A 23,962-nucleotide genomic window follows, 5' to 3' on the forward strand; every position below is an offset into this window, starting at 1 on the left:
TTATCAATATTTTGTTGCTTTTATAGATTACCTTTCTCAAGGGATAGATCTCTCTGGAATAGAAGTAATTGAAAATGACCTGCTTTTTATTGGAAGAGCTCGGCTTGAGGTGGAAAGCCAGGCTAAACGGTTGCTTGAGCAAGGTGTGGAGACTCAGGTAAAATACATGTTCTTGTTTACTTCCTTTCAAAAGTGAATTTTAAAAAGTGCTCTGAGACTAATTTCCTTTGGTGTATCATTGTCTAATGGGGATGAAACATGAAAAAAAACTTACTTGCAAGATAAAGTCTTACACATCTATCAACATAAAAAGAAATCAACAAAAATAGCTTTGTGCAATACATTTATTTACAAGAATAAAAATTTTACAGGATCTGACCCTGAAAATTTGTGAGAAAGTGTGTGCAGATGTGAAGAGTTTAATTCTAAACAATGTGATAAAAGCCTGGTAATTGATAGGATTTTGCATTAAGCACACTATACTATATTGATAATATTGCCGATCTTTATAGATAAATCTGAAAAATGTAGTTTCTTTAAACTGTAAAAAGATTTCTACTTTTTATCTGTGCAGTTATATAATGAAATGATTTAAAGGATTAACCATTAAAACTTTAAAGAACATTCTAAACTTCGAGGTAGATGCTCACTATAGGGAATATCAAAATGAATATGCATAATTACTTTCATCCATACTAAATGTAATTACCTACATTTTTAATAGCCTGGCCAAATATATTATTTAACTGTTTGTAGTATCATTTGTGCTGTTCTCTAGCCTTTTTAAAATCTATGTTCTTTTGTCTATATTTTTGTTAGTATTCTTTAAAAAAAAAGCATACTTTAAATCTACATTTCTACAGTAAGAGAAGAAATCTAGCACAAGTTCCTACCAAATTTGTTTTTTAATGAGAGAACAAAGAGGATTAGAGCAAGACATTTATATGCTGTTTGTAACCGACAGCTAAACTTCATTGTAAGACAGTATAGCATATGTTTATGGTATTGAAGGGTGACATGAAAATGGAATATACACAGAATGGAAAATCTCTTAATTAATTTGGCTTCATTAGATAATTGAGGATTAAAATGATTGGTATGTCTCAAATGTCTACTTAGATCTCTCATTTTAAGTAATTTTCTGTGGTAAGAATTAATGATTGCGGTAAACACCATTGACTAATTTTGATAGCAAAATGACAAGAAAAAAAAACAATCTTTTTTATTTAATTGCTATCCAAATGTTGAAACTCCTGGCTATTTGAGCATGTTGCTGAGCTGTGATTGGGCTTGTTACAAACCATGAAGCATGTGCTATGTTAAATAAAGACTGAATGAAGATAGGGCCTGAGAAAAAGCAAGTAGACATTTATTTCAGATGTAGCAAAAGTCTTCATCAGTGTCTACATCTTCTAGTTTTTCATGTCAGATTTGACCTTCTCTGATAATTTTCTCTTCATATTAAGTACTAAAGCGGAACTGACAAAGAAACCCTGGGGAAATCAATCCCACTCCACTTGAAAAATTGACAGATTTATTAGGTGTTCCAGGCTGTATCCAGGTAATCAAGAGGTTATTAAAGTATATGCCTGTTGTGCTTTAGCCAAGGGCCTGTTTCCAGCATGAAAGATTGTTTGAAAGATTGTTTGGAAGAACATTATTAGTGCTTAGTCATATCAGGAGTGGATATTTTCATGAAATGATGTTGGGGTATGCTTCACGGATTTGTTGTTGGATATGATGAGCAGATCAAATGTTGCAAAAATAATGTGCTTTATAAAGCATGCATTCAGACATTGCCCAAGAAATCTAGAATTTGAAATAGGGCTAGCAGATAATGTGTCTTTGATTCTTATTATTTGCCTTTGATTCTTATTAGTGTAGCTGTGTGTTTATTGGCAAGCTGATTTACGTTTATACCTTCCAAGCCCTGAGGTTTCCCATAAGAGGGCATAGGATCTTCATCTTTTCTTCTGTGTTTTGCAGCACAGAATCCCTTAGATAAGCAGCCTTCCTGCTAATTTCTGTTGTTAGAGCCAAGTCTGTACAATTGAGAGTAGTGCATCTGTGTTTTGTCCGAGTGGTTCTTCAGTTATTTGATACATGTATTTGCAATTGCAGTTTTAATTTTCACTTGTGTAAATCTTCTGTGTAAATAGTACACGAGATTAGTGCCTACATTATGTTATCTTACCAAGAAAGTTTTCTTTGCAGGTTATCTCACACTTCAAACCCTTTCTGCTGTATTTTCATGCTTAGTGTGAGAATTTTCATCTTCCAGCCAGGGGTGCCCAAACTTAGTTCCATCAGGTGATGATGGTGTTGGAGCCATTAGGAGCCCGGTCATGTGTGTGCAGAAAAGAGGTGCATTTCTATCTCACCATCTGTACTCCTGTCAAGGTGTAGCACTAGTTCTGAGCTAGGCTTGCTGTTTTAACCACAGTTATGGGTCTCCTCTGAGGAAGAAAGATGGCTTTTTGCATGTATGTGTGAAATGGGTTAGAAAAATATGTGCTTCCTTTTGACTTTACCAATATAAACTTTTTAAATTTGTTAGGATATGGATGATGAGGACTATGGTATCACTGAAGATTGACTAAAATACAAAATATCTGTGTAGGTCAAACAAGACACCATACGGAGATGAGAGTAAAACTTGTAATTCTTTGATTATGCACCTTAAACACAATTTGTCCCTCTGTGTGGTACTGACAGCTTCTGTATCTTTGGCCACAGATACTAAAAAATTTCCTTCTTTGTTTCCTGGATTGATCAATGGATGACTGACTGTCTTTCGTAAGGAAATTTTTGGATAAATTATGTGATATTTGTTGACCAGTTCCCATTAAGGTGTGGGCAGATTTATTTTCCTACCTAGCATGGATCTGGAGAGAGTTAAAGTCATTGATAATGAAGTTTTCTGGTGGTCTTGTAGTAAAGTTTCCTGATCATGTTAGAGAAAGCAAAAAATAAGTTAAAGCTTAGTAACTGTTCATTGTCCAAATGAATGTTAATTTGTCTGCAGTATTCTTTAATACATAGATTTATTTTTTATTTTTTTTCCAAACGAAGAACTTTACTGATTATAATCTCGCAGAACAGAGAAGAGGGAAGAAAACAAAACAAACAAAAAAATCCCAAACTTTACTTCTGCAAGATACTCAAATGCTGGATTTGTATGCACACAATAAACATGTAAACAACACAGTCTGGACACAATTACTTTCATCTTTAAAATGTTACACTGAGCATATTTGGCGGCATTTTGAATTTTCATATTTTAACTCACTGGGTTGTGATTTGTTCTGTTTTTCCTTCTTTTTCATAAAGAAATCCTCTCCTCCAAGATACATTGTCTCTGAGACAACTACAGCTTTTTTTTTCACATTAAAAAATTATTAATTAGATGCATATTTATAACTGTTCTTGACTAATGTTATTCAGTGCCTGAGAACAAGCGATTGGAGGATGAAGTATTTGCATAATTAACCATTTTTCTGGAGGTGATGATCTAGAAGAAGTTGCTCAATTTATCTCGGATCAGGGTCCTCTAAGATAGGTGCTTCTGTAGTACATCTTGCAGTTTAACAGTAAGATTGGTGACATTAATCTGATATCCTCTGCGGACCAGCAGTTAATCTTATGTCAAGGATCTCTAACAATAGGTGTTCTTTATTATCCTCAAGGGATTGGAGGGAAAAGTATGTGCATAATTGACCATTTTTCTGCAGGTTATCATCAAGAAGTTGCACAATTTATTTCATTTCAGGGTCCTCTGAGCTGAGTGCTTATGTTGTACAATTTGCTATGTTACAGCAAGATTGGTGAAATTAATTTTAAATCCTTCAAAGACCAGCATTTAATCTAATGCCAAGGACCTTAAACAATACATGGCACGTCCTGTGGCAGCATGTTCCAGACATACAAGTGTATGTCTTGAGCACTTGGAGGTGCTCAAGATGTTGGGATATTACGAATGGCTGACATTGGATTCAGTTTTTCATGTTTTTTGGTGAAACCTGCAAAAAGGTGATAATGTTGCATTCTTGAGTTATTTCTAATTATTACTGCCAAAGACATGGCTTTTGTAGCACTACTTTCTGGGTAAGGTCCTGTGATCTTGAATTTCTAATTAAGAATCTTGCATACTTTAATAAGAGTGCATGTTTTATTGAAACATCTTCTTTTTTCATTAGCTTATATTTTAACATTTCCCTTTGATGTAAGTAGGCTTGCTAATTTTTGCTAGTTTAGTGTCATCTTCAGATTTGAATGCTGTATAATGAAATGGTCTGTGCAAGTATATGAATGTGCTGTCTATAGTTGTCAGCTCCATGGAGAAGTGCTTAACCATAAAACAAAGTATAATGTCATAGTAGAATGGCACTTAGGCTGCCCCACAGTTGTGTACTGGGCTTCTTCATTTTTAACTTCAGTTCATTTAGCTTGGGATGTATTGTATTGCCCACACTGATGTACTGCGCTAGTTGAAAGAAAAAGCTGGACTTGCAGATGTTTCAGTCTGTTCTTTGCTGTGGTTTTCGTATTAGCTACCACATTGTGTCATACCTTCTAAAAATATAAGCCCTCATATACTTCAGAAGGCAAATGGAAATTGATTTAAATTAGGATTTAATTGTATGCATAAGTACTAAATGATCATTATAAGAGTAAATAAAGTAGAAAAATACGAGAAAAGAACTCCAATTTGGCACACAACTGGTCTTCTCTGTATCCATATTCTGTAGGTTATCCTCATTAAAAGTCTGGGAAAACTGGAGTTGAAATGCTACACAGGGTATGCATTTTTTTTAAAGTTGAAATGCAGTCATTGCTTTTTTGTTGCTGTTGTTCTGACATTTATTTCTACTTTGAAAGCTTGAAGTTGGAATTTAACCTTGTCACTGTCAAAAATGTAACCAGTATAGTACACTTCAGGCAGTAGCTGTTATGCTTCCTTATTATTCCGCAATCTTGATTCCCTGGAGGAGATCCTGATGAAAAAGCTGTCTCAGTCTAGTTTCCATAATAAAGTGATTGACTACAATACGATATAGAAATGGAAGGCATTTTTGGTTATTCATTTTGAAGTCAATTACTTGAATCTAGAGTAAGGAGATTAAGTATTACCTGTAAAAAGGAAATTTTGGACCTGTGTGCTACTTTTGGCATAGGGTGAGGGTGGTAGCTATACTTAACGTTAACTTTAAATCATCAAGTTGTGCTTAGTGAAGACAGAGGATGAGATCCACAGCTTTTTTTTAATATATATTTTTAATTCACGCTAGCCACCCATTTTAGTTACTTTATGTAATTCTAACATAGACAGAGAAGACTTATTTCAACATGTCATATATTTTTTTCTTTTGCAATAGTTCTTTATGCATATAGGGGATTTTCACTTTATGTATCTTTACTTTATTCTAACCTTTAAGCTACTTTGTCACAGAGTAGTCATGTTGCATTATTCAATTTTATTTTTCGTCTTCAATATTATGGTTATGGTTTTCATGATCTTGTTAACTTGCTAAATCAAATTCCTTCATCTGGCCATCTGGTGCATGGCACTACTGAAGGAGTTTTCAATAAATCTAAATTAGTTCTTCCTTAAACTATTCTGTTAAAATGTGATATAGCAACGTATGGCTCATCTAACAACCAAAAAATATCTTCAAAGTGTGTGTTAGTTATATACTACTTGCAAATGGTAGACTTCATGGGGATTAACCAAACCTTATGAAAATTTTCCATTTACTATTTTGGACTAAAAAGAGTTCATTTTATCTTAAAGTATGATCTAATGGAACTGAAGTGTTAACTGTGTTTCAGTAAGTCAAAATCACCAAGCTAAACACTAAGTATGAATTTATGTTTCTGAACTATGGATTAAAATAAACCACAGATTTCTCTGCAACATAATCGGCTGATACCGATATAACCTAGAATATCCTTTCAGTTTCCATAGGAACAGATGATAGAATGTTTTGAATTTTGGAATAGCTAAAATGAATGTCTGGCTTCAATATAGTTCACTTTTATTTTGCAGCTTGCAACCTCTGCATGTGAGGGCTAAAAACGTGCATAAAAAAGAAAAGTGGAATATTCCCCAAACTCATATTAAAATGTATTTTAGTAATAGTAGCAATAATAATAATAAAAATATTATTTTAAGTCATTTCTGTGCATAATTACTCAGGTGTTGTTTTACTATACAGGTAGAAAAAGTGTTTCAAATTCCATAGGAAAATAGAAACTGTGTATTATTCTTGTTTGCTAATACCTCTTCAAATGTTTCCCAACCAAAAAAAATGTGCCTAGTAGGCCATCTCTAATTTAATCTTCAGCCATTGCTTCATCTCACCGTGTTTCCCTGTAGAGGTATGTTTTCTCATTGGAACAATTTGTACAACACAAGCAAGAACTTCCTGTAGCCAGAATGAAAAGGTCAGCAAGACCTTGGTGAAATGCATACCATGTTGTATAGGTGAATATGACTGGAAGTGATAAGCCAAGAAAGACAAGGAAATATGCTAGCTGTAGTTGTACTTGTTTTATTAGATGCTTGACATTTTTCTTAACAGGTCATGTTGCTAAATCAGAGAAGTGCTGCTTTGAGTGTAAGAACATTAAGATTTAAAAGATACCTCTTGGTTTGGGATGAATAGATATGTGACTCGAACGTTTATGTAGAGGGAAAATATGGAGGCCTTGTTAACAAACAACAGGGATTCTCAGTGCCTGAAACCTGAGGCCGCAGGAGCGTCGATAACGTAGGACTGCTCAGTACTTGAGCTATTTTCATTTGTTATAACATTTCAGATTCTTGATCTTTAAAACATTCTGTACTCAGAAACTAGTATAGTACTGGAAGGAAAAAAAAAAAAAAAAAGAAACAAGGAAACAAGCAAGTGCAAGTAAGTTAAATAAGTATGAACAAATAAGTACCATGTTAACTCAGGATAAGTTCTTTTCAGTACAACCATTTTTTGGTCTGCGAATGGAGCTACATTGTGCTAATGTTCAAATAATAACTTTCTCGAATATCCATATTACAAGATTATTTTTAGCTACCATTAAATAGAAGGACTCACAAGGGCTGTAGTTATCTGAACATATGGGCAAGTTTAATAACAATATTTTGAAAATACAAGGATTTTCACATAAGAGTGTTATTTGGATATTAGAATATAATTTACTGTTGCAAATGTGCAGAGGACACTGTGTCACATATTTCCTTCTGAATATTGATTAATAATTTTTATTTGATTTTATTAATGCTTTTATTGATGGTTCTGGTTAGCATTTTGCATCCTCTGTTAGAAAATTCTTCACAAAGTGTAGTACTTGGCTTAAGCAGGTATTAGCAAACCTCATTCTGCAGGTATGCAAATGCAGAGTAGTTCTAATGAGAGGAAGTTGGAAGCTTCTTAACGAAGTATTTGTGCTAGCAAGTTTCTATGCCTTAACAATTAGGCCTTTTTTCATGGGGAAATGCTTTTTTTTTCACACTATGAAAATAATGTTTATTTGTTTTTAGATAGGTCCTAGAAGCCTCTGTTTTGTAACAGGACTATCTGTAGCTGTAATTGCTCATCTTTCCAAATCTAGTGCAGTGAAAGTAGAATAAGCATGGTAAAATGGAACTAAATTTTAATTCTTTAATTTATGTCCAGCAGAAAGTTTCTGGGCGTGAGAGGGTGGTAAAGAGGCTACAGCTAAGCACCTTCCATCAGTGTTATTTCCCAGTCGGTAACTCTTGCTTCGAGCTTTCCTTCCAAGATCCCTAACTGTTAAGCAGCAATGTAGCTGTGCAGCAAGCTCACCTGCAATTGACTCCATATCGTTTCTTGTTCAATATTCAGTGTCAGGTTTGGTTTTTAAAAGGTTAAAAGATGATTTTGCACCAGATATTGAAGTTATGAAGTACTGGTAAAATGTTCGCACCAATATCTGATGCAAAACAAAAACAAACAAACAAACAAAAAACAAACAAAAACCAAAACAAACCAAAACAAACAAACAAACAAACAAACAAACAAACAACAAAAAAAACTCCCACAAATTTACTTTTTTTGCGAGTTACTTTGTCACAACATATTGGGGACTACAGTTGCACAGTTTAGGTTATGGCTTCAAAAAAACTTCATATTTAATTAGATCCACGTTAGAGGTATTTTTTTTCCTTCTTCCCTCCCCCCTATTGTTTTTATTCCTTCAAATCATATTAAACCAGAGAACTGAGAAATGGAATGATCGTTTCCTAGGTTTGGGTTGCTTGACTAGTTCCACTGGGGTGATGGCAATGGCAGCACAGTGCCTAGTCGCATACATGTTCAGGAATATGGCATCTTCATCTGTCCAGCTTCTTCCATTATACTACTATTTTATAAGACCTCAGAAGCCTTCAGAGGCACTCAAATTGAGATGACGAAGCCATGTCCCCTCACACTAACCACCTTCCTCTATTGATTTCCAAACCGAAACACCAGCTGCACCCACCACCTACCACCTGAGAGCTCTGTTTCTCTCTGAGATGTTCCCGTTGATCATCCTGGGGTTCAGGCAAGCCTGGCAGAGCCAGAAACTGCCTCCTCCTTGGCTAACAACACAGCTAGTGTCCCCTATACCCCACTGGGAGAGGTGTGGGCTTACGGGTTTGGGTGGCTTGGCAGAGGGATGTTTCTGGTAGATCATCTCTTAGTGCTCTTGGCCATTAGTTGTACGTCTGCTGGACACGTGTTGCACGGAGCAGTTCTCATCAAACTGCAAAGCAGACATCCCCAATAGGATGCTCTGAATAGCAAATGAGGCAGGAAGCAACCTTCCCTTTTTCCCTTTTCTCTCTAGCAGGTAGTACATTGTGGCGTAAGGAATTCGTAATTAGTTGATATGAGGCAGAGGGTAATAAGCAAATATTGAAAATAGCAGAAAGCTGGAGACTGGGGTTTTGGGGAAAAATCTGCTTGGATAGAGACATGCATATTTAATAAGTCTTCAATAATTCATGCAATATTAATGTGATGTGTACAGTAATGCAAGTGTTTAGTAATGTTTTTGGCTGAAATTCTAATACCTAATTGGGATTTTAATTTCTGTTTTAAAATTCCTTTGGAACAGGTAGAATTAACCGAAGTAAACATTAATTGTGCTACAAACATGTCTGCTCTAGATATTTAACTGAAAATAGTTTAGTCCTTACAGTAATTTACAAATCTGCTTTTATCAAAAGCTTTTATTAACTGAAAACTGTCTGATTTTCCAAATATTTTTGTGCCATGATCTCTTTTAATGCCTTTCCCAGAGAATCCATCACTATCTAAGCTGTCATTTTTTTCCTTTATTGTTTTTTTTCTGACAAGGTACTGCTTTATGTTTGCTAGTCTGATTTAAAAAAAAAAAAGACAGCTGCAATGAATGGTATAAAAGGAAGGTCTATGTTATAAAAACAACAAAAAGGGAGATATTTTTGCTTTGCTTTTTGGGGTTGATAAGAGCTTATACATTTGCAATATTTTATGAAACTGTTGAAGCTAAATTTGTAGCTTATGTTTCTACACTACACCCAGTTATATAAAAAAATTTTCAAGCTTTCATAAAATGGACGTTGAAGAATTTTTGTATCAACTTTGTTACAAAATACGAGCTTTTTAATAAAATATGGCATTATTAATGTACAAGAAGGTGAAGATTGTTTTAGCAATTACTTGAATAAACAGTAAGTTAAATCCTGAGGCAGATCCAGCATCCTGCTGGGTAAACATGCCAGAAACTGCAGAAAAAGCGAAAGCACCGGAATTTTTGAAGAGTGTTCATGCCAGAGATCCAAACGTGCAGATTTTTGCAGGTCCACTGGATTTATTTTCCAAGATAGAGTTTTGCCCCATATATGGCTTGCTTTCCAAAACAAAAGGCTTTATAACCCAGCAATGAAGGATGAATTCCTTGGTGAATACTGTTGGGAACACAGTGCTAATCGGTAAGTATGTGAGCATACGTTATAGAAACCCACATTTTAGGCAGCATCACTACAGCGTAATACAGATAAAATAGCTGCAAAGATGGCAATGATAGTATTTTCTTTAATCGAGCTAAAATTAGTTCATGCCAAAGTATATCCCTTGTAGTCTGGTTGCTGAACCATGCCGAAGCGTGCACACGACTGCTGCTGCCTCTATTAGGCTCGAGGAATGTAAGCATGGGAGTGTGTGCCCACGCTGCAAGCGAGATGGACAGCATGTTGATATTTTCGTTCTGTTCTCCTTGCTTGTGAAGTGTACATGTAGCAAAGGTTATTGGATGCTGACACATCTTCCCTCTCCAGAACTCAGAGGGTGGGTATTTTTTGTAACTCTTTCCCTCCAGGAGGGGGAAAGGAGGATGAACTGTGCTCTCCCCCTCCCTCCTCTAGCACTGTATGTGAGCAAAGTTAAAATCTATATGCATATGGGGAGGAATGTGTGCAGGAGTAGGAGTTACCAGTGAGGAGGATGGGAGGGTGCCATATGTTCTCCTGCACTGCAGGTTTTACTGTTCCCCCGAGACTGTTGTTCTGAAATCCTATTGATTTCTTGTCCAAAAAAAAATCAGTTGTCTTGCAATAAGCAATCAGTATTGTGAAAGATTTGGCTCTTATTGCTTATGGTTGCTATCCTTGCAATTATTGGGATGTAAGCTCTGACTTATTTGAGGAAATCCTAAGTCACCTTGTTTTTTGTTATGAAGGATTTTCCTGCATTCAGATCTAGGTCAGTATTTATTATTATAGTCTTTTTTTTTTTTTTTTTTTTTTTTTTTTTTACTACATATTGCAAATCATGTTCCTGAAGCACATGAGTATTGCCCAAAAGAAGCCCAAAAGAAATGCTTACTGTGAAATTAATGTTGCTTACTCTTTGGTGCAAATTTTCTTCTGCCTAAGGAGAAGTTAATGCATGAGGCTTTTTCCATTCTGTTCCTTTCTACATGACTCTTATTTTATCCCCTCTTAAAATGTTAACTAGGCATTTGCTGTGCAAAATCCTGTACAAATAAGTACAAGCAAACTTTACACATATTGAAGACTTTTTCAGTTGCTGGGTTACTATGGGCCATTCTTCTATACATTTGGAAAACACCCTCCCTTTAATTTACCCAGGCATCAACACTTCCACCACAGCTTAGAATTAAGCTGAACCTACCTCACGATCAAGGATATTTTTCTTCTTAATACCAAGTAGCATTCTTCCTGGAGACCATCTGACTGTGTTTTCCTGTACTGAGCGATGGGAAAGCATCGCCATGTGAAGTTTACATTGCTTCATTGCAGGTTATAAAGCAATCATAAAATTAAAGAATTTATAGACTTTTACAGTGAGCTAAGAAGCCTCGTGCTCATGTAATCTGACCTGTGGTGTCCTGGACATAGATTTAATTCATTAGAACCTGAATTGTAAGGTGTGAAGCAGAATAACTATTTTAAGATGTGAATTACATTCTAAAGCAAGGGTTAGATAATCTCTTCAAGATTGACCAGTCTTGAATTTGAAATGTTTTGTGCAAGAAACCACATCAGAAAGAAACCACGTCTTTGGCCTGAGGTGCTCAACACACCAAAGCTGCTGGTAAAATAAAGTATGTCATGAGAATAATGGTCTGGCATGTAAACATCTGAAAGATGATTTCTAATGCGTATTATTTAAAAATGCAAGTTTGCTTACAACCACTTCTATACATAATCTGGAATTACTCTTTTCAGTTTGGAAGTCTCATGATTTTATAGAACATCTTTGGGATTTCCTCTTCAGAGAAGAAAAATTTTAGCATAGGTTTTACTTCTTTTTAGAGATTTTTTTTCTTCTAATTCTAAAAAAAATGATAAGAACTTAAAAAAAAAAAATAAATTAGGTTACTTGCTTTAACTAAAAATTAGTTATTTAGCCTACAACCAATTTTTTTTCCCTGCACTCAAAGTATGTCGTACATTATGCCTTGGTAGTTCTATATATGGGGCAGGGAACTTTAATCCTACATCTTGACATATAACTGTGCCTTGTTCTAATTACTCTTGCACACTAAATTCCTTTAAAGACTATTTCTATTGTATCTATATACATTTTTTATGAACAAGCTATTAATACCCTTTTTTTTTTTGGAAATTCTACTAGTAAATACTCTGTGCCCCAGGTATAAATACTAAATGTTCTAAAGCACTGTGATGTTTTCTAGTGTAATAGCATTATGCACTTCAGTTTCTATAAGGGGTGTTTGCATCTTTGTTTTCTATAACACATTTTAGCCTTATTTATATTTCATGTTATTTAAATTCAGTTTATGTATCTTTCGAACAAGGAGAAATACAAGGGGGATGGTAGCTGGATTTTAATAATAGATGAGGAAAGAAGTTGTGATTGTAGTAGTATTCCTAATGCCACTTTAGTCAAGAATCTTTGTCAACAATCCCTTCCAATCTGTTATATATACGGAAACTCCTTATTTTGTTACTGAGAATTCAGAGGAGTGCTGGCAAAGCTAATTTCTGTTTCCGTTTAGAGTTCAGGTTCTCCATTTCCATTCTCCTTCCATTTTGTAGAGCTTTTTCTTACTGTAATTCTACATGAAGTATGGGTCAATAAAAATCTTGGCCTCTAAGTAGTATTTATACTATTGCTCTGCACGTTCTGGGCAAGATCAAACGTATGTCACGTCCACACGGCATCCCGTTAGGCAGTAGCATCACATATGAAACTTGGATTGGAGCACTAGATGTATTGTAGTAGTCAGCCAGTAATGTTGAGAGGTTTGTTTGTTTGTTTGTTTGTTTTCCCCAAGTTATAATTATAATGACTAGTGATAGGCACTGTATTGATGTCTTTAATTAAAGACATGTTTTTTTGAAATGTGTATCCCCAAACAGAAGAGATCTCATGTTGATGTGAGAGGAATTCACATTCCATATGCCTTACTGTGACATTTCATTAAAACAGATTATGGTGTCTGTGCTTTTTGAATTCTAAGCTTGTCCAGCTTGAGAAGTTGTGTATCATCATGGCTTATTGTCATATGCATATTTGAATAAACTCCTGCTGGTTTTAGGTCCATAAGAGACAGTGGTGAATAGTACTTCAGTTAGAATAGACATTGGGAAACCCTTCAAAATCCTTTTAAAACAATGTCCAAAGACATTGGGAGACATTGGGAGACCTTTTAAAACCCTTTCAGTAGGGTTATCCCACCCAATTCTTTGTGTTTTTATATTCAAAGACACATATGGAATGTAAATTCCAATCACATCAACATATGATCTCTCTGGTTTTGGGGTACACATTTCAAAAAGACCCAACAACCCTCTTTAATTAAAACATGAATATAGTGCCTATCAGTAGTCTTTATAATTGTAACCCAATTCTTTATGTCCATCTTATGGTAATTCAATATGTACCATGTTTTCTTGGTTTGCTTATGAGAAAGTCACGTAAAATAGTGTCATCCGTGCTTCAAATCAAAATGTGTTATCTATCTCCCATTCGAAGGTACGTTACTCTGTCACAGAAATAAATTACTTTGGTTTGGCATGATTTGGTTCTGACAAAGCCATCTCAGCTTTATTTAGCACCATATTAAAATTTCCTTGTGCATATCAAAAGGTAATTTAACTGTGCAGTCAAATGTAAATAAGTTATTACTTTGTGGCAACAAGACTGTATAATATTACAGTGCTATTTGATGGTCTAGTTTTGAGGAACAGAAATGTAATGTACGAGATGCTAATTTCAGAATACTGCTAGTGCTAATGACTTCGTTATACCAGAACTTTAAACTCCTTAATGTCTTGTTTGGATTTCAACTCAAGTTTCTGGGAATTTGCTCAGGTAAATTGGCAATTAAGGTACTTTCTGGACGTAATTAGTGAAGCATACTTTAATTAATAAACTTGCAATCATTACCTGTAAGTTGTGTTCTTAAAGTACTACAGCTTGGCTAATGAAAACGTTTACAACCTATATCATTCATGGAGAACAATAGTAGAATACTCCTTATTACATTTTGCAATGAATCAGTGAGCTCTCTTCTCTTTCTTCAGCCCCCGCTGCTGACAGCTATTTTAAGAACAGAATTAATACTTACGTATTTACAACTCCTGTAAATCAGATGGATTAGAGAAAATAAGTTGTAGACAATGCCAAAGTTGGAGTACATTTTCTAAAGTGTATTACACATCAGCGGTAAATGTATAGCAGAACTCCTCTATAATAAATTAAAGCATTTATGAAAAGCCTGGACTGTTTACTAACTAGTATGCATATTATCCTACTCATTCTTGTTGTACTTTTGTATGTAGTTGGGCACATGCAGGTAAGAAGTGAGATCAGACATTTTTGTGGGCTACTATGGTTGGTTCTCTGACAGCTAAATGAGATGCTAAAATGGAGCTAACATAACCTGCTCCAAAAACTTTTTTTTTTTTTTTTTTAATTCACATATTTGGAGTTTAAATACAGTTTCTGACCAATTGTTAAATTGGATGTGAAAGTGTATGAACTCTAGAAGAGTTTTGCATTATCTTGTGGAGATACAGCCATGATTCATTATAGCTTTTGTGCTTTTTCTTACTGCAAGTCACCACTTTGAAGTCTGGGTGATGGACTAGGTCAGCAGTTGCTGTTTAATTATTCTCATCTTCCTATAAGGTGCTATTAGCCCTGACTTCTTCAAGTCACATTTACTGTTTTTTTTTTTTTTCTTTCTTACTAATCACACAGGTCAACATTTGTGAATGGATCTTTGCTAACAGTCCCTGAAAAAAGGGGATGGACAACTGGTAGTGTTTTCTTTGGGCTTTCAGTTTCCTTTTTTTTCCAGAAAAGTTTGAGTCTTTGACTTTGAAATCTTTACATCTGAACAGTCAGTTTCTTGAGCACATGGTAGCCAAATTTATCTCCACTTATAGCTATGACTCTGTTGAACTGTTTTAGAAAGCTGTTTTCCTTCTAATTGTAACTTCGTATTTTTGGAGTGTGTGTATCCCTGCAGAATGTATATATATTAACCGGGAGAAATGTGCTAGAAATAATAGAGGTTAAAGATTTTAAGAGTGACTACTTAAAGATACAATAAGCAGCAAAAAATTCCTAAGCGTTATCCTAAGCACAAAGCTAACACTAAAAAAAAACAAACACTACTGATACTACTGGTCAAGAGAATAATTAAAAACATCAGAGATGTTGCTGAGAAGGTGCTTTCTTTTATTCCTTTTGACTCGCTGTGGAAGATGCTGGGGAAAATACATCTGCTTTTCCAAAGAAGATATATAGAAGATATTCATGTAATTATATAATTTGGGAATATAGCTATGTTCAGAATACTCTAAACTGGACAAATCACTGTCTCAGTAGTAGCATTCAGAAGTGTTTCAAAAGGAGAACAAGAAAGTGTAGGGGTATAAAAAACAAACAAACAAAACAACTGTTACAAGAAGATACCGTGAGGTTATTTGGCTTAGAAGTCAGATAAGTTGAACCAATAAAATATAAGGAATTATCTAAAACAGTGACTGTTACACAGAAAAGTTGGTATCTGTTAGACTTCCCAGTTTTTATGAAACTGACCAACATTTATACTTCTTTAATTCATTTCATTATTTTTAATAATCTTGATTTACTGTAGTTTAGTAGATTGTGCTTTGGGGGGTGAATTTCTCTACAAAATTGGCCAGAGCTCCTTTAGATTTATGGATTGATCAAATTCTTGACAACAGGGAAACGTGTAATTTTAAAGCAAGATCATATTAAGTAGTGAGAAGTCCTTTGAAATGAGACTTTAAGAGAGGGAAAAGAATTTGAAGACAAACACATTTCCCTCAGATAAGATGCTGATTTTGATTTTTAAATTTCTATGTTCATATTCCGTCAACACTAAAAATGAATGTTAATATTTTGAAATTGAATATTTGCTATTTCTTTCATGAAAAAGACTTTTTTTTAAAAATCAAAGCCTCATTTCAAAAAGCATCACCTTTCTGCATATGTATTTTTGATAGAAAAGAGTCCCGATGGAAAACTTTTGACTGAAAGTGGTTCCTTAATTATTTATGAAGCCATTAGTGGAGGCAGAATACTGATGTAGACATACCTTTAACCTGATCAGGAATATCACACAAAAGCCATTAAATAGTTAACCTGGTGTAAAAGTAAACTTATATTCAGTGTAATTAAATCAGATGGCATCTCTGAATGCCACTAACAGCAGGCAGAATAAGACTAAATTGCTGTTGCAGATTTAGAATTAGTTCTGAAATGTTGAACTTTGAGTTAGTGAGGTTAGCAGCATATGCTAGTTAAGGTTTCTCAGTGGTCTCAGGAAAAAATAAAGGAATGTTAGTATGTAGTACAATTTTGTAAAAGCTGTTCTCTCCTGTAAATACAGATTTTATTTTGTTTTTAACAATATTTAACAATTTGTTAAATATTAACATCAGAATCTATGAAGTTGTTAGTACAGAACATCTCAGAAACAATGACATTTAAAATGTAAGTTTCAAGATTTTTAATGTATGTCACAGTAATTCCATTAAAAGTCTGAATAATCTCTGAAGAACTTGCTAGATTGGAGGAAAGGAATGGATTTTGTTATAAGGTGAATTACTTTCACTTTAGTAACTTACTATACAACTTAGTAACCAAAGTAACTATATTTTGACAATTAAAAAAATAAGAATCTTTGTCATGCTTTAATATTCTCATCATGCTAAGACTTGGCAGGGACACATAGTATCAGGAGGTCAGTGAAAAATTACTTTTGGTTATTGCTTAAGTGAGTGTAGATTACAACTTTGCTGAGTAATGCAATAATTTTGCTATATTTTTCAAGCTTAGGAATTTAATACTAATAGTAATAACTCTGTACATAACACAATAGGTTCTCTTTCAGAAATAATAGTCATAATAAGATAAACAGAGAAATCTTGAGTCCTCAAACAGGTTTATTCTGAACAAATTTATTCTTGTGTAAAATAAGTATTAAAGGCAGTTTAACTGATGAATATCTACACAATTCATCCTCACCCGCTGGCTGCTACAGTTACCCTTGGTTCGGTGTAACCGGATGACATAAGTGATGTCACGCTGTTTATCCAAATGACATTGGTACTGGAAAGAGCTATTATTAGTCCAAATGTTTCCCTTCCAGGAGTCCATTGGAACCCGATTGTCCCTATTTGGGTTTATATTAATACAGGCCCCTGAAAAAAGTCGTGCCCCCTTTAATACAAATTTTCTTGCTTCTCTTTTTTCCTTTAAAAAGCAAGCGAGCTACACCTGGATACAATTATGCTCTTCCTCTAGCAGCATTTTTCCCCAAGGAACGTTGTATAAAGTCTCTGATCTAGAGTTTTAATAAAAGGGATATCATATTCGATGTCAGAACAATTCCACAAAGTTCAGAGGAGTTGTGAGGAATTACAAGAGAATTTGTGTAGGTACAGCCTGGTTTTAGTTTAGTTCTGAACATTAGCTTGAACCCAACCATTTCAAGCTTTGAAGTCAGAAACTTCTGCAAGCATTAAAGATCTGTACAGTGTGGTTGTTTCTGCTAGGAAGGACTAGCTGACCTTCAATGAAGTGTAAGAAAATACATATTCCTTCTGTCTGTAGCCATATAAAAGTATGGGTCTGACTCTGAACAAATGCGTTTTTTATTGGCTTGAGATCCAGCTTTTTTTTTCTTTGTATTCTCTTGACCAATTCTAAATGCAATGCTAAGACTTAAAGCATGCAGTAGAAACAAGGCTGAGCGTTGAAGATGCTGTTTTCAGCTTTTCTTAATGAAAAACATGCATTTGTGGGGTATAAATCTATGTTTAAATTGCATCTCCTTGGAGAGTCATCTTAATGCCTGTTGATGAAATTCAGCACTTCGCTGATGCTTGAGCTAAAGCACGGTCCTTTAATACAAGAACTGTTCAATCATTATCATCATGGCAGGGTGAAGGATGATGCCTTACACGGATGTCCACAGAGGCTGATAATAGAGAAACTGATCCAGTTTACCAGACTGGAGCAGGATTAGTGTCATTCTTTGAATTCCTATTGCCAATTTGGAATGAATGCATAGGACTCTGCCACACTTATGTCTGGAGAAGAAGCTGGTGTATTTTAGGATTTATTTTTACATTATCAGATCATCCTTTAGTCCCTTAGAGGCTTAAAGAATATTTATATTGTCCTTGAGATATTTTATGTGTAAACAGACGCTAGCTTCTCCCTGATGTAATGATTTAACAAGCAAAGTTCAAATGAGCAATAAGAAACCATAATTTCTTCAGTGCTGCCTTATGTGCTTCATTAGCAAACAAGGGTAGTGAACAAGGATTCATCACCTCCTTAGCGAAACAGGACAAGTCAGTATGGCAAATGGGAATAGATAAAGGAATATGGCTTTCTCAAGTCATAGGAATCCTTGCCATAGTTTGTCCTAAGATCTACAATACGAGTTAAACCTCTTGTGTTTTAAATATATTCAGAACTTGTCTCGATTGATCTGATACTATTTTACTGGAGTCAGGAACTCCTAATGAAATGTTTATTATTTCTTGTAATAACTGTTAGAGGTTTATGAATATCCCACGTATTTCTACCCCCCAAAAAAACCCAAAGAGCAAACAGTGCAAAACAGAGCAAAAGCACTTTTTGTTAGCAGACCTTTTAATGGGCTGTGGTTGACCATGCTATTAAATGGACTATTTTAAGTGGGTTCAACTGCTGATGTTTTTGCGTAAAGCTTCCCCTCTACAATTCTGCCAAAAAAATAATAGTGTGAGAGAACTTGAAAAAAGAAAAGTATACTTATTGTTTGGCTATATGCAACTTTAGAGGAGTACTCTTAGGTCATCTTAAAGATTGTTTTGTCCAGACCAGAATTATTTGATTTGCACTTAAATTCCAGTAATCGGTGCTAATAGAACAATTCAAATAGTTCAATTTATTTATGACAGTGAAATAGATCCAGGTCAGGAAAGGCTTAGATCACCTTATCTGACCTCTGCAGTTTTTTCAGCTACAGCATTTTAGCCTCAAGATGTGCCGTAATCAGGGCCATGATCCAGACGTCAGCATGTCAAGGAGCTGACAGGGTGAAATATGCCCTTGCAAACACTTCGGAGGAAGAGTAAGATGAAATCCTACTTTTTAGTAAGATGAATTCACCACTTTTCCAGGAACCACAGTTGTTACATGGCCTTCTGAAGTATTTCATTGTGCATTCTCTTTAGAATTTATTACGTTTCAAGAAATTTTCTTTGGTAAATAAGGAAAGACTGGAGAATTAATCTTGTATTTTCACTTACTTTTATTTTTTTCTGAAATAATATGAAGGTGTTGTTTTTGTATGGTTAGTTGACTATTTACTTAAAATGAACTAGGGGAGAGAGAACACAAGGGAGGTATGGAAAGTAGCTGGAGGTATAGATGAACATAATCTATGGTTAGAGCAAATCTAGTTATTAGGCTTCTCAGTGTAAAAACAGACCAATTTTGATTTCCAAGGATTAAAGCACATAACTTTTATTTAATTTTGTGATAAGACTTTATGGTACTTCTCTTAATCCAGCCTTGTAACTGTCAGCAATGTCATTGGAATTAGTGTATGGAATTACTGTATAGAGAGAGAACTGCTACCTGTTGTGGATACATTCAGAAAAAGTACACTGATTGTGCAGAGAAAAAAACTTTTATTTTATTTTATTTTATTTTATTTTATTTTATTTTATTTTATTTTATTTTATTTTATTTTATTTTATTTTATTTTATTTTATTTTATTTTATTTTATTTTTTATGTATTTATTTTATTTTTTATGTATTTATTTATTTTTCTAGGAGAATTAATGCAGGGTGTTATAGACTCAAAAAAACCCCACAGAGTTTAAATACACAGGGACGGCAAATACGACATGGAAGACAGAGAGGGAGAGTGCATGTTCAGGTTAAAGCATTTATTGAGTGTGTTCTTGCTGCCTCTTTCTGATAGTTAAGTTTCGTTGTTGTTATCATCTTCCCCAGGGAAGTCAAGGTAGCGGAGTCAGCTCAGTGAGGTACCGGTCGGGTGCTCAGCCTCACGAAGGAAGGAGCTGACATCGCTTGGATCTTAACTCTCAGAAGAGCCAGCGGCATATCCTCTAGTTGACACTTTGAGCATCCTGCTTCTCTTTCTGCATTCTCCTCGTACTGTCCCCCTGTGTATTTAAGCTGTGTGTATTTCATAAATCTCGTGTACAACCCTGCTCAATTACATTAATTTTATGGGAAAAGCAGCTTGGTCTTCTCTTGAACTTGGCCGCTCTGATGTGATAATGATTAATGGAGCAAGGTGTTTGCTGACTGGCAGCAGGGCTCCAGAATGCCGCGGAGTGATGTGATGTGTTGCCAGCTATGCTTGTGAGCTGCCCATTTGATCTTATAATCAGTACAACATTTTTTTTTTTTTTTTTTTCTCTGCTTAGATCTAACAGCATGAAATTTACTGCACTGTTTTGAGCATTACAGTTTCTTGCTTGAATTTGGCTTAAGGAAACAAAATCTCTTGAATCTTACATCCAAATGGAAACTCTTCTTTATGCTTGCACCTAAAACTTATTTGTTTTCATCCTTTGAAAACTTTCGCTTAAAAAAATCAGATTTGTTTTTGTAGTTGTTTTTGGACTTAGCCCCATGAAATATTTTGTAAACATTACCGAGGATTTATTTTTGTAAAGCTGCTGGAATAGGGTCATATTTGGTCAAGACAATCAGAGCAAAAGTAATAGCATTGATCATTAATATGTACCTCCACATAATAGTAATAATAATAATAATAATAAAGCTTGAAAATGCCTTGTTAATATAATAGGTGGCCTTTGTTAGAAAAAATGACACCAAAACAAACAGTTCTAAAATTATGCATCTCTCTCATATTCCAACTTCCTTGGCTCCGGAGGTGCCAGCATCTCAGAGAAGGGAATGATCGAAAGAAACCGGAACTTTAATAACTTTTCCTCTGTGTGTCTAGCTTTTATTTCAGGATATCTGTGGTACAGGTAGTAATCCTGCAAAATACCCTGGAGACTGCAGAAACCTTTGACTGTTGTTTTAGAGATGGTCAAACAGAGATCCGGATAAATTGCTGCTGAAGGTCAGACACTGAGTCAGTAGAAATAGTGGGGAGTATTGATCCTGCAGGATCCTGTGTGGTGTTACTGCTTGGTGCTGTTCCACAGGTAGTCCCTGGTGTCGGAGGGGAAGGCATTTAGGATGCAGCCAGCCACAGGAACTAGTGGGGAAGCAGTATTTGTTTGGTAGAATCCATAATAGAATCATAACAATATATATTTTTAAAATAATCAATTTCTTAATTAGCACAGACGCAACAGCAACATTTGAATATTTTTAAAACCTTATTTTTTTACAGTATGCATGTTTTGTTAGTTATACAAATGTAGCCTTAACTATAGTTTTGATAATAGCCGTAGACAGCTGTGTTGCCAACTGGGGCAACTTACTCAGTGGGGGGAAAAAGATGTTAATTAACTGAAGTATAAAATCCAAACTCCTCTGAGTCTAGGTATAAGAAAACAGTCCTAGACTAATACCGAATTTGCCATTTAGTAAGTGCCTTTAGTATACAGATAATTAAAATTGCTATCCTAGTTGATTTCCAGATAAACTGTAGATATTTTCAGATGGCATTGGTTATGTAATTTTTTAAAATACTTCAGTCTATATGAAAGTTTCTTTGGTTATGGCCAAGGATATTTCCTGAGTTCAACTGAATCACACAATTAATTTTGCCGTAATATACTTTATTTAAAAATGATTTCTATGAAATTTATATACCAATATGGGATTATTGAGATAATTTATTTACATATTAGTAGTAAATTAGTTTTTTAAAAATATATATGTTACATGTGAAGATTTTGAACATTAACTGCTAATTTACAATAGATCTCTCTTATATGGATGCACATAACTCCACATCCATTTTTATATACTCAGGAATAGTTCAGACAGATCAGATATTCCAGCTGGATTTTTACTTCCTCACTGTGGGAACGTTTTTCCTTTTTGTCTATATACAAATGCCTGAATCTAATGTGAAGAAAGTGCAAAGCCAGCGATTGATTTAGTTTGTAAGATAGAAACTGAATATTAGGTAGAATGAGAATGTTTTAAAGACTCATATATAGTTTGTGCATAGATGGAGGTAATATGATGCTAAGATAATGCTGTTTTTCTGCATTTCTATTTGTGTTCACCTAAACTAAGAGATAAATATATGCTATAACCACTAAAGGTTGTTATTGATAGGTTACAGATTCCGTTATTTATTTTTGATTTGTTTTGCCTGCTTCATATCAAGCCAAAAAGAATTGGGCACTCTTCTTACCTTTTCTCAATCTGTGCCTCATCTTTTTCAGTTTGGCTTTTGGGATGCTGCTGTTTGCCTCCTCCTTCCCAGCTGTTCACTAGAAAAATCAGGACTGAAGCCAATTCATTTGCTTTCCTACTTTATTACCAAAAATGGCAAAATTTTGCCAATGTTGTCACTTTTCCACTTCAATAATAGATAATAAAGTTGCACGTGGGAATTTTTGCATATTTTCAAATTTTTGAGTGTGGGAGGAGTACTATTTCAGGCTCTTACTCTGAAATGCTAAAACATGAAAGACTGTATTATGCATTTTTTTCCCATGATAACCAATATTTTTAGCTTATTTCTGATTCATCTGAATCCAAGATAAGCTATCAGGGGCACAGAAACAAATGGTCATGTATATGCTCTGGATTTCCTTTCTCTATATACTTTGGAAAGGCAGTGTTTGTTACACTCACTGTGTAGAGAAGAGGGAAAAAAAATCTGAGAAATGTATGTTTTTTCTTTTTGCATCTCACCAGGGAAATTTTTTTGACACCAGCTATTCAGTTTAATAGGAAATGGTTTATATCTGTGAAGGACATATTCTATTACATTTAAATACATTTAAAAATCGTATTGTACAAGGTGTTTTGATTTAATTGTATTTCTGAATGCTACATAGCTTTAGTAGAAAAAGTTTGGAAAAAAAAAAGACTAGGCAAGAAGGAAGCAAAATCTTTTTTGGATTTCTGTATTACACCCAGGGTCTGTTATGGACGTTGTAGGAATTACTAAAATAAATTCTCTGGAACCAATAAAATCTGGCACAATGTATTGCTGATGTGAAGAGATCTGTACTCTTCACACCAAGTTAAAATTCAATAATATAGCATGTGCATGCCTACAGGCTCCAGCGTTTTTTGTATGACTGTTGCCATTCCTCATTCAGATTACCATTCCTCATTCTCCACCCTTATTAATGAAAACATATGTGGGTATAAAACCATATTGTTTAGGGAAGACTGACTTGTGAGTTAACTGTACATTTTAAGGTGAAAGGGAAGGGTGACAAATATGACTTGAGAATTCCTGTAATTGTGTATGCAATCGCCAAGAACTAAGGGACATTTTTATAGAGGATGTGCAATTATATTTAAAGAATTGAAAAAATAAATAATCACTAACCTATCTGTTAACTTACCTGTTTGCAATTCCTTTTTTTTAAGGCAGATAATTTTGATTATTTGTTTAGTACTGTCAGGACTGGGAGCTGTTTGTAGTGTAGGCATACCCACCAACCACTGAGGATGTACTGCTGAAAAACGTAATGTTAGTGTTTCAACAGATAGCAAAGCAATTTTTCCTTTTAGAATTAAGGTAACAGAGCACTGATGCATATGGAGGCTTTAAATACACCAGTGTAAGACCTGTGTTGTGGAAGGTGGATATGCAAAGGTATGGTTTTCAGGATTGTCAGCTGGAGGAGGTGCTGGCTTAGCAGCAGATGATTTTTCTTAGCAGGCTATCACTGGGAAAGAAGGAGCTCAGCTGCTTCCTACAAGCGATTTAACACCCAATTTTAATTTAATACTCTGGGCA

The 23,962-nt window shown here is 34.7% G+C and overlaps 1 protein-coding gene across 1 annotated transcript in view; it reads left to right on the plus strand.

Moving 5' to 3' along the window:
- COG5 (component of oligomeric golgi complex 5) overlaps window positions 1-23,962 on the plus strand; it is a 183,057-nt gene that overhangs the window by 78,041 nt on the left and 81,054 nt on the right. Inside the window, exon 7 of the mRNA XM_084509893.1 lies at window positions 27-157. Within this exon, the coding sequence (XP_084366019.1) occupies window positions 27-157 (131 nt within the window). The remainder of the gene's footprint in view (window positions 1-26; window positions 158-23,962) is intronic.

The sequence above is a fragment of the Aythya ferina genome, assembly GCF_964211825.1.
Source record: "Aythya ferina genome assembly, chromosome: 1".
NCBI lineage: Eukaryota > Metazoa > Chordata > Aves > Anseriformes > Anatidae > Aythya > Aythya ferina.